Source organism: Mastomys coucha, unplaced genomic scaffold, assembly GCF_008632895.1.
Source record: "Mastomys coucha isolate ucsf_1 unplaced genomic scaffold, UCSF_Mcou_1 pScaffold13, whole genome shotgun sequence".
NCBI classification, from domain to species: Eukaryota; Metazoa; Chordata; class Mammalia; order Rodentia; family Muridae; genus Mastomys; species Mastomys coucha.
In genome coordinates, this window is record NW_022196895.1 from 63,304,557 (window position 1) to 63,316,266 (window position 11,710).

Consider the following 11,710-nt stretch of genomic DNA (forward strand, 5'->3'; position numbering starts at 1 on the left):
CCTTATGTGTTAAGTGAGGGCATCTGCCAACAAGAAGAGGCTGCCTGCTGGAGGGGAGGAGGGGCGGGGACAGCTTCCCAGGATGGAATGCCCTGCAGTGGCAAAGTTGCTGAGGTCAAGAACAGAACAGACCGGGAGCCATCATACAAGAAACTTGAGGCCTTGGGCATCATAGTTGTCAGGCACTCCCGAATCTCCGAGTGGCCCCTTGCATCCGCTGAGACTACAAAGACAGGCTATTTGTAGTCACTTTCCTCCTGGCCCTCTCTCCAGCAGCACTGCGCCTGTATACTTGTGCCCCTCCCTCAGAACAATGCTCACTTATGTTTTGCTTTTTTTTTTTTTTTTTTTTTTTTTTTTTTTTTTTTTTTTTTTTTTTTTTTTTTTTTTTTTTTTTTTTTTTTTTTTTTGGTTTTTGGAGACAGGGTTTCTCTGTATAGCCCTGGCTGTCCTGGAACTCACTCTGTAGACCAGGCTGGCCTCGAACTCAGAAATCCGCCTGCCTCTGCCTCCCAAGTGCTGGGACTAAAGGCGTGCGCCATCACCGCCCGGCTATGTTTTGCTTTTTTTTTCCCCCAAAAGTTGGGGTGAGGGTGGGAGCAAGCAAGCCGGGTCCGAGAGAGCAAGCGCTTTTCAACATCCTTGGGAGGCTGCGTGGATGAGGGTGTTGCTAGTCACTTTGTGGATGGGGTTAGAGAGGCAGGCAGAGAGGTGCAAGCTAAATACGTGTGCCTAAGGTAGTGAGAGACAACTGAAAGAATCCACGTCGGGTCCCAAAGGTCGCCTTCCACCCGCAGGCTTATGGGTGGCTCTCCCAGCTCTCGTGGGAGCGTTGTAACTCACAGATGAAGATGACAGTACCCTGGGTACTAATAGCACCGTGATGCAGTGAGAGTCTAGGGCTTCCCTCCTCTCCTCCTCCTCCGGAGTCCCCTCCAGTCCTCCCTGCTCCTCCCAGCCGGACGCCCAGGGTTCCAGCTGTCAGGACCACGAGCCGGGCTTGGGATCCGCCCGCTGGCCTTTGGGAGGGGGCGGGGACTGCAAGCGGGACAGCCAGCTGCCATTGGAGGGGAAGGCGAGGGCGGAGGACCGAGCCGGGTCAAGTCCCGGGAGCGCGCGGCCGGCCGCAGTCACGCCGCCGTCGGGAGAGCCAGCCAGCGCCCGAGCGCAGACGCGCCCGCCATGAGGGAGATTGTGCACATCCAGGCGGGCCAGTGCGGGAACCAGATCGGTACCAAGGTGGGTACCGGCGCGCGTTTCGCTCCCGCGGGTGAGCGGGTTGCATCGCCGGCCTCGGAGGACCCAGCCTTGCTCTTTCCAGCCAGGCTGACCCTGCGCACTCCCGGGAGAGCAAGCCCCGGAGAGCCCGCACTGTGTCCCCGCGGGCAGACCCAGTGACCCGGTCCAGAGAGGGGGCCAGCAGGCAGGCCCTCGGGATCCGGCCACGTCGACCACCGGTCCCAGCTGTGGGGTCCAGAGGGTGCGCCCCGGGGCCCGACTCAGAGAGTGGGCCACCCGGTCCCGCAGGGCGCGCGCGCCCTCGAGAACTGGCCCCGGGGACCGAACCTCAGGTTCCTGCAGCGACCTGGCCGGGGAGAGTGAGCCATGGGTCTCAGGGGTCCGACCCAGGGTTTGTGCCCGGGGTCTGAGGGCTCGGGGAGCCGGTCACTGGTCCCGATGCGGGTGGCGGGGACTTCTCGGGCTCCGGGTCTGACTCTCTGTCCCTTCGCCGTCCCCTCGCAAGTTTTGGGAAGTGATCAGCGATGAGCACGGCATCGACCCGGCCGGAGGCTACGTGGGCGACTCAGCGCTGCAGCTGGAGAGGATCAGCGTCTACTACAATGAGTCATCGTGTGAGTCGCGCGGCTTCGGGCTGTCTCCCCCACCCCCTGCTCCCCGGCCTCCGGCGCCGGCACCTGGCCTTTCCCGGCTGCCTTTCGGGCATGCCCTGACAGGACCCGACCGTACCCTGCCGGGACCCCGGGCTGGAACCCGGAGGGGAGGCTCCGCGGGGTGCGGTCTTGGCGCTGGGAGAGTTTGCTCAGGAAAAAGTTAGGGCGGGATGGAGCTGGATGCCCGGCCACTCCCTCACTCCCCCTGGAGCGGGAAACCCGCCCTGGGTCTGTTCAAACTGTGGGATCCGGCCTATCCCGAAGGCTTGAAGCAAATCATCCGTTGAGGTTGTGAAATAACCTCATCGCTCCCAGGCCATCTTTTTCTTAAGCTTTTAAAGAATGGGAGCGGAGCAACCGAGTGGAATGGAATGGATGCTTAGCAAAAAGTTTGAGGGACACTTGTTTAAGTGATTTTTCTGGTCCTTCACCTAAAATTATATCCATTGGACGCCAAAACTGTAGACAGCTCTGAGTAATTAATGGGGAGATCAGTAAAATTCTAGACTCTGGGTAATCCCAGTTTGGGATTAATAGCACCTCTGTCCTTTGACGGCTACTTTACAGGCGAGTTTTATTATAAAAGTGTGACACACACCTCACAATCCAACACAATCCCAGGGCGCAGAAAGAACACCCAGAAATGGCATGCGCAGGCTTTCCCATGGCATGACATTGAAAGCGCTCCCAAGACACTCTCTGGAGTCACCAGACTTTTAGAGTTACTTCCCACCTGTTCACCCAGAACTGGCAAGGGCGATAGCTATGAATCACAGGATATTGTTCATATAAGTAGACCCGAAACACATGGAAGTTCTAGAAACGCCCGTGTTCACGGCACTTCCTCTTATTCACTGGGTGACATTTGTTGACCCTTTCCTCATCTCGGGTCTTGTCTTGTCTTGTCGGGTCCTGTGCAGAGCTAAGCAGGATATGTCGGGAACTACAGCTCGCCCTGGTGTCATGTTGTGCTACACAGGCACAGTCTACTCAAATGAGTGAAGAGCTCGTTTGAGTCTGAAGAAAAGGGACACAGAACCCCTGGGCTGGCACCTGGGAGGAGCTGCTCAGAGAGCTTTGGGGTGTGTGTATGTAGGTACGTACGCATGCGAATGTCTATAAGGCAGGTGCCAAAAAGCAGACGGAAGGCCAGACTGCTACCGCAGATCTTGCTTGTTTCTCTGAAGCTAGAGAAGTGCAGCTGTCCAATAGGAGGTGAACTGGAAAACACAGTGGATGTGAAGTAGGCAGGAATGCTGATTTCCCACTAGCCCCGCCCAGAATCTGTGAGAGAGAAGACACTGGTTATCCCTGCCAGTCAGTTTGACCTGATGGGACTTGCTGAGTTGATTTTTTCCCCCCAGAAACCTGGAAGTAACTCTAGTGGGCCTTTTCCCCTCCAGCTAAGAAGTACGTACCCAGGGCTGCTCTGGTGGACCTGGAGCCCGGCACCATGGACAGTGTGAGGTCTGGGCCTTTTGGGCAACTCTTCCGGCCTGACAACTTCATCTTTGGTAGGTTCCACCTGCTTGCTTGCTTTTCTTGTTTCGTTTGTATGTATTTATCGCGGTAGCAGGGGTTGAATCGGGATTATCCACTTGTGGCACTTTGTAGGTATTCAGAAGATTTCAGATTTCAGGACAGGGATGCTGAGCCGTGCTTGTGAAAGGCAGGCTATATTCCAGGGAAACGGGAGGATCCTAAGGGTGATTCCTGGCCAGTGGGCACTACAGAGATTTGTAAACAGGAGGATCCTAAGGGTGATTCCTGGCCAATGGGCACTACAGAGATTTGTAAACAGGAAGATCCTAAGGGGTGATTCCTGGTCAGTAGGCACTACGGAGATTTGAATGATGTGAAATCCCTTCATCCCAGCCCCTTCTTCAGACGGCCCCAGGTAGATAGCAACGCTGAGAGGAAATGAAGAAACACCTGTGTTTCCTATGGCGCTGAGAAGTTTTACTATACACGATGTGAGAAGGCTATGGGTCAAAATCACTTAAACCATCAAAGCAAAATTCCAAATGTCACTGTTTAAAAAAAAAAAAAAAAAAAAACAAAATGAAGCACAAAACAGTGCTCTGTGGCGTGTCATAGCACCCTACCGCTTCTGTACCTCCAGCACTGGGGAGGCAGAGGCAGGTAGATCTCTGTGAGTTTGAGGTCAGCCTGGGCTACATAGTGAGATTCAGGTCAGCCAGAACTAGTGAGACCTTTTCTTAGAAGAGGAGGAAGAGGAGAAGAATTATGACTTATGATTATAATTATTATATTAATATATCATGATATATTATGCCTAAGCAGATAGGGGTCGCAGCCACCAGCCCTCTGGCCCATCCACTCATTGTACAACTGTGGCTTTGCTGTTTAACTGGCACTGGACTCTCTAGTCCATAGTGAGACAGAATCAATGGTTAGGCACGCAGAGGATCACTGAAATGCTCCACGTGGAAACTGCAATGTTGCGGATAGCCCTGGGGCTAATTATATTTGATTTTCATTCCATTCTCCTGTCAGGGGCTGCGAACAAGAAATGAGTCAGCACCCAGGTGATTTCCTGTAAACCTTCTTCCCACCTTAACTGATAAAATAAAGGCTAGAGCTGGTGATTGGGTGGAGAAAGAGAGGAAGGTGGAGCTGAAGGTTGTAGAACAGGAGGAGGAGGAGGAGAGAGAGAGAGAGAGAGAGAGAGAGAGAGGACAACAGAGGAGGAGGTGGAAGGAAGCGGAGCAGAAGCACATGGCCTGGAGAAACTGCAAGTTCTAAGGGGTCTCATAATGGGGAAGATGGCAGTGTAGTGGTAGACCTGCCCAATCTAGGCGCACAGCTTGTATTCATATTGAATTGTGTTTTTATTGCCAGGGCATATTTGGGTTGGAGATTTACCGCAGCACTGCAATCTTGCCTCCTGCAAAGCTTCCATGCTTGGTTCTTTTCTGAAGAAAGAATAAGGTTGTGTAGTGATTCCTGTAGTCCCAGCACTCGGAGGTAGAGGCAGGAGGATCAAGAGTTCAAGGCCCTTTCTGGCTGCATAGGAAGCTTGAGGTCAACCTAAAGCTACACAAGATATCCCCCCCCCCCCCCCCCCCCCCCCCCCCCCCCCCGTCTTTAAAAAAACAGCAAAGAAAGAAGACTCCGCCTTGGATGCCACTGTTGTCACAGCAGGGAAGGGTGACATGCTTTATGCGGACTAGCGGACTAGCACTGAATAGCTTTCAGTTACTAGTTCCTGTAGGGCTTGGCAGGGGCTTTTCTGCGCCTGTGCAGTGAGAATCCGAGATAAGTTAATGGCTGTACAGAAAGCGCTTGCCTCAAAAGCCAGACCAGGACCAGAATCAAGCCCCTGAACCCACATAGAGCTAGGTGTGGCAGCACAGGTCTGTCCCAGCATCTTATAGATGAGAGGATGCAGGACTCAGCAGAAGCTCACAGGAAGGGAGCCAGGGTAGATAGCACTGAATTGAGAGACTTTATCCCAAATAAAATGGAAGACTGGTCCTCTGACCTCCACAGGTATGCACTGGGGTTGGCCCATTCTCCACCCCACCCCCACCACAAAGACTCAGATGAGCAGTGTTTGGGTGTTCTGGCAAGGGAGAGCAGATTGGTAGTGATTTGAGAGAGTACCTCTTGTCGCCAGGGCTGGTTTCAAACTCCTTAGCTGAGGATGACTTTGAACTGAGCCTTCTGCCTCGAACTCTTGGGTGCCAGGATTATACATGCTGACCTCCATGGTGGGTTTCTGCTGCGTATGCATAAAGCAAGTTGGTTTGTGCTGCATAGGTATATTTTTGATGGTGAGCCTAGCCTTTAATGACTGAGCCATCTCTTTAGCCCATATGCTGCATAGGTATATATATATGAATGAATGAGATCCCTGCTACTCCGGCACTCCAGTGCACACCTATAATCCCAGTGCAGGGGAGATGGAGCCAGATGGATACCTGGGATACCTGAGGTTTATTCAGCCAATCAGAGAGTTCCAGTTAAGTCAGAGACCCTGGTCGATGGAGGAAGATACTGCTCTCTGGCCTCTTCATGCATGTGCACACACGTGTGTTCACACACAAACTAATGATCTTTGAGGGGTGGCATGGGCCTGAAATCCAGAGCACTTCAGATTTGGAGGTAGAAAGTTTGGGAGTTCAAAGCCAGGCTAGGCCATGTGAGATATTGGCTCAGTGGTTTTTTGTTTTTTTTGCCTGTTTTGTTTTTCGAGACAGGGTTTCTCCGTATAGCCCTGGCTGTCCTGGAACTCACTCTGTAGACCAGGCTGGCCTCAAACTCAGAAATCTGCCTGTCTCTGCTTCCCAAGTGCTGGGATTAAAGGCATGCACCACCACTAGCCGGCTGGTTATGAGTTCTGGGGGATCTGAGTTCACATCCTCATCCAGAACTGTCTAAATTACAGCTGACTCATGGATGGTTCTTCTTAGCTGGTTCACAGCCTTTAGCTAGCTTTGGTAGATTAAAACAGAACATTGACAAGCAGGGCTCCAGCAAGCGGAAGAGCATGAGGGAGGGCCCTTTCCCAGCACCAATAGACTGAATCAGTAAGCAGGTGCCATCTCAGTTCTGGGTATAGCTGCAAATGGTGCACACCTTTTGTCCCAGCACTGGGAAGGCAGAGGCAGAGGCAGGTGAATCTCTGTGAATTCAAGGCCAGCCTAATCTACCTAGTGAGTTCCAGGACAGCCAGGGCTACATAAGAAAGAAAAAAGAAAAAAACCAAAACAAAACCAAAAGAGCGATTGCATTAGTAATATATAATTTTAAAAAGTGAGAGTACCCAATGACATGATCATACTCTCCTTAATTGCTGATTGCAGGGCACCCCTGCCAAGGAGACTGTGGGAAGGACGCTAAGTGCCAGGCAGGCTCTTTCCTTAAAGCTCCTTTGTGAGTTTGTAGTTTTCCTTCAGATGCAGGAGTAGCTGAGCAGCCAGGGAGCACGGAGAGCTGGCAGACTTAATTCTTCACCCAGTGTGAGTTGGAGGAAAACCAGTGGGAGGATTGTAAGGGAAGCCTAGGTGGCTACAGTGTGCCTGCCAAGCTTCAGGCTTGCAGCCTGTGTTTAACAAGCTGGAGTCCCTGATTAATGGCCGAATGCACCGTGTAGATGTTCAACTTATGACTCCCAGATACTGAGGCAGGGATGATCAGTTGCTAGGAGACAAGGGCAAAATATTTTTTAAAAGTCACCAGCTTCCTTTTTTTTTTTTTTTTTTTTTTTTTTTTTGTCGTCAAGAGTAGAGAATACTTTGGGGCTAATCCGTGCTACAGATAGGGAGGTGTCTGAGTCCCTGGCATAAACTGGAGGAGTTAAGTGTCACTAGTTAAAGCTTGTGCAAGCTTGATTTAAGGTTCTGTCTTGCCTTCAGCTGCCCTTCTACGCATTCTGCGATTTTAATGAATGGTTCCTAGGCTCTGACGGTGCGTGCGGTCCTTCTGTGAAGAAGCAATGGCTCTATATTGAGTTCCCAGTGTAAGGTCAACCCTAAGTTTCGAGTTGACCTCAGGGTTTGTTCCTCTCATTGCCTGGCTCAAGGTCTTGCCTGGCTCAAGGTCTAGCCTGGCTGCCGCCTGCTGAGTTGTGTGGGAATGGGTAGATGTGAGTTTGTGGGTGCTTAAGAAGAAGGACAATGACAATCTGGGCTGGCTAGTGTTTTGTCAATTTGACAAAAGCTAGAAGCTTTTGGGATGAGGAAATTGTAGTTGAGGCCCCCCCCCCGTCAGACTGGCCTGTGAGCAAGCTAGTCTGAGGGCATTTCCTTCCTTCCTTCCTCCCTCCCTTCCTTCCTTCCTGTCACTCTCCTCTCTCTTTCTCTTCCCCTCTCTCTCTTCCCCTCTCTCTCTCCCCCTCCCTCCCTCCCCCTTTCTCTCTTTTTTCTCTTTCCCTCTCTCTCTCCTCTCTCTCCCTCTCTCTCTCCTCTCTCTCCCCCTCCCTCTCTCTCTCTCTCCTCTCTCTCCCTTTCTCTCCCTCTCTCTCTCTCTCTCCCTCTCTCTCCCCCTCTCTCTCTCCCTCTCTCTCCCTCTCCTCTCTCTCTCTCTCTCTCTGTCTGTTTTTCTCCTCTTCCTTTTTTTCTGGTGATTGTTGTTTTTTGAGACAGGGTTTCTCTGTATAGCTCTGGCTGTCCTGGAACTCACTCTGTAGGCCAAGCTGGCCTCGAACTCACAGAAACATGCCTACTGTTGTCTTTCGAGTGCGGAGATTAGAGGCATGGACCACCACCCTGCCAGTGGGTCATTTTCTTGATTAATGATTGATGTGGGAGGATCTGGCCACAATCCCTGGGCAGGTGGTGCTGGGTTCTATAAGAAAGCAGACGGAGCAAGTTAGTAAGCCACACCCCTCCATGGTCTTTGCATCAGCTCCAGCCGTGGTGGCTTCTTTCCATAACGGACTATAATCCATAAGGTGAGATCAACCCTCCCCTCCAAGTTGCTTTTGGTCATGGTGTTTATCACGGCCGTAGACACCCAAGACATCATCTTCGAGTCCTGCTCAGAGAAAACAACCAGGCTTCACTGGGTAACACAGCTGGACAGGATGGGAGAGAGGCCCATCTCAGGCAAGGTTAGGCCAGGGAAAAGCAAAGCAAGAAAATAGCTACGTCAGAGGCTAGAGGGGCCAGTGTCTATCAGATGAGCTGTGGTCATGGAGCAGGCGTCTGCCCAGACCGCCATGCAGCCACACAGCTGTTCTGCCGACTGTCTTGGTATCTCACTGTACACGGAAGGTCGTGCATGGCAGAAGTAAGAGTCTGAGCACCCTCCTGAGACTGGCAAGAAGGACACCACCGTGGTCATGCCGGGCTGCCAGCTTGGAATCCACCTTTTAATACCGAAACGTGATTAATGTTTTCATTACTGAGTGAAGTCGAGGCGTCTGACTGTGTCCTGTCCAAACATCGCATGAGTGTGTAGTGTAACAACAGGGACCTCCTCTGCCCCATGGTGGACATGAGGTTGTATCCTTAGGTAGAAAATTAGTGTAGGTGGTTGGGGAAGATAACTTATATAGGGTTTTCCGCATACACTCACTCTTACATGTTTGTACACACTCTTGAAGCCTCTTGAGAAGTTCACTCACATACGGCAGACATCTCCCATGGCAGTCATAGGACCTTTCCATTGTGCATCTTAGTCAGCGACTCTCCTCATTACTAATGATGCTTATTCATTTTAAAGATTTATTTTATGTATGAGTACACTGTAGCTGCCTTCAGACACACTAGAAGAGGGCATCGGACTCCATTACAGACAGTTGTGAGCCACCATGTTGTTGCTGGGAATTGAACTCAGGACCTCTGGAGGAGCAGTCAGTGCTCTTAATCACTGAGCCATCTCTCCAGCCCTGAAGTTTTTTTCTTAAGGTTTTATTTTTTACATGTACTCATGTGCTTGACCATAGGTTTGTATATGCATCATATGCATCCAGTACCTGAAGAGGCCAGAAGAGGGTGTTAGGTAACCTAGAACTGGAGTTACACATAGTGTGAGCAGTCATGTGGGTACCAGGAAACAATCCAAGGTCCACTGCAAGAGCAGTTAAAGACCCTTAACCACTGAGCTAACTTTCTAGCCTGCAAATATATCTTCATGGAAGATTTCCTTTGATTTTTGGCATGCAATGATGCAGATGAGGGTTTGTTTTGTTTTGTTTTGTTTGTTTGTTTTTGTTTTGTTTTTTGGGTTTTTTTTTTTTTTTTTTTTTTTTTTTTTTTTTTTTTTTTTTTTTTTTTTTTTTTTTTTTTTTTACGTTTTTGGAGACAGGGTTTCTCTGTGCAGCCCTGGCTGTCCTGGAACTCACTCTGTAGACCAGGCTGGCATCGAACTCAGAAATCCACCTGCCTCTGCCTCCCAAGTGCCGGGATTAAAGGTTTGCGCCACCACTGTCCAGCGTTTTGTTTTGTTTTTTTAATAAATATTTATTTTATGTATGTGAGTACACTGTACACTGTACACTGAGTACACTGTAGCTGTCTTCAGACACCCCAGAAGAGGGCATCAGAACCCATTACAGATGGGTATGAGCTACCATGTGGTTGCTGGGAATTGAACTCAGGTCCTCTGGAAGAGCAATCAGTGCTCTCAACCCCTGAGCCATCTCCCTGGCCCCAGATAAGGTTGTTTTGGTTTTTGTTTTATTTTGTTTTGCTTTTGTTGGTTGGTTGGTTTTGGTTTTTTTGCTTTAAGATAAGACATGGTTTCTCTGTTTGGCCCTGGTTGTCCTGGAACTCACTATGTATACCAGGCTGGCCTCAAACTCAAGGATCTACTTCCTGAGTACTGGAATTAAAGGCATGTGCTTCTACCCCATCTGCAGATAAAATTGAATGACATAAAACATAAATCATCCTGTATACATATAGACATGATTGTTTTGGTATAATGATCATCAAACCCTAATCCAATTTGGGTAATATTTAATGTCACACTCATGTACATGAACTAATTGGGAAAAAGACAGATATTTCTAAGGCCTTATAATCATGTTGTCATTTGCAATTTTAAAAACTTTTTTTGTAGCAGTCTCATGTGATGCACATTTTCAGTAAAGGAGGTGTGCAGCACTCAAAAAAGCAGAGACTAAATACATTTCCCCCAGTTCTCCCTCGAATCCTTTTTAAGTATATCCCAACATGAACTTACATACATATACTTGTACTACACAAAGGTCTGTATTTCTACAGGTTGGGGAAAATGTTTCCTCTAGTAATAAATGTAAGTTTTGTGATTAAAGAAACTGAAAGAGCGTGTTTAAAATTTAGCCATCAGTCCTCTGTAAAGGAAGTAAAGAAAGCCTGCCAGGTAGAATGAGCTGCTCTACAAAACACCAGCCAACTAGACGCTCTTTGCTAGCCACTTGAACTCTGTTGATAAAACTCAGAACTCTTGGAAGATGGTTAGGCTCTTTTCCATGACTGGACTGGATATAATTAGAGGGTCGGAATCACATCAGTGCTGGTCTTCAATTACAGGGACAAAACCATAGTTCCTAGAGAAAAATGTGCGGAAGTAATCTTGGGTGATCAGTGAGATGCCCTGTTTACACTGAACATCATTTGCTGTTTTTGGAACTGGGCACAGTGACATGCACCTTTTGTCTTAGCTTTCCTGGTTGCAAAGGTGGGTCTCTGTGGGTTTGAAGTCAGCCTGGTCTAACTAAGGAGTTCCAGGATAGTTAGGGTTATAATAGAGAGATCCTGTCTTGAAACAAATTACTGTCTTGAGAAGGAAATAAATGTTTGTACATAGCACACATTGAGCATCTTTTATCTAAAAATCCTTGAAGCCCACTTTTTGGGGTGTTGAAATATAGGGAGCGTCATTGCAGATGGGATAGTGACCATGTATTGGTTTTCATACACTTTATACATAGAACCTGAAGGCAGTTCATACAGTGTTTTCAGGGCTTCTGCATTTTGATGGACCTGTAACATGAGGTTGGGTATGAAACGTCCACGCATGACGTCAGATCAATGCTCAGAAAGTTTTGAGTTTTGAAGTGTTTTGCATTTTTGGTTTAGTGCAAAGTTCAGAAAGCTCAAAACTATGATGTATACATTGTATCCTCTTTGAACTTTACCAGAAACCAAAATTATTTAAAAATAAGATCTGAGCCTGGCTGGGTGAGGCTACCTGAGTTTGAGGCCAGCCTGGGCTATAGAGGCAGACTGACTCAAAATAAAAAGAAGTGACATTACCAGGTCAAGACGAATGTATCTTAAAATTTTATATTGTAAACCAGGCAGTGGTGGCGCATGCCTTTAATCCCAGCACTTGGGAGGCAGAGGCAGATGGATTTCTGAGTT

At 49.0% G+C, this 11,710-nt stretch overlaps 1 protein-coding gene and 1 long non-coding RNA gene across 2 annotated transcripts in view; one reads left to right on the top strand and one right to left on the bottom strand.

Annotated features, from left to right (window-relative positions):
- The first annotated feature begins 1,108 nt into the window (after positions 1-1,108).
- Positions 1,109-11,710, top strand: part of Tubb6 (tubulin beta 6 class V) — a 12,474-nt gene continuing 1,872 nt past the window's right edge. Inside the window, exons 1-3 of the mRNA XM_031365929.1 lie at positions 1,109-1,239; positions 1,745-1,853; positions 3,296-3,406. Of these exons, the coding sequence (XP_031221789.1) occupies positions 1,183-1,239; positions 1,745-1,853; positions 3,296-3,406 (277 nt within the window). The 5' untranslated portion in view covers positions 1,109-1,182. The remainder of the gene's footprint in view (positions 1,240-1,744; positions 1,854-3,295; positions 3,407-11,710) is intronic.
- LOC116087299 overlaps positions 4,721-11,710 on the bottom strand; it is a 7,463-nt gene continuing 473 nt past the window's right edge. The window contains exons 2-4 of the long non-coding RNA XR_004117352.1: positions 8,040-8,204; positions 5,520-5,637; positions 4,721-4,828 (exon numbers count right to left, since the gene is read on the bottom strand). This is a non-coding gene — a long non-coding RNA (uncharacterized LOC116087299). The remainder of the gene's footprint in view (positions 4,829-5,519; positions 5,638-8,039; positions 8,205-11,710) is intronic.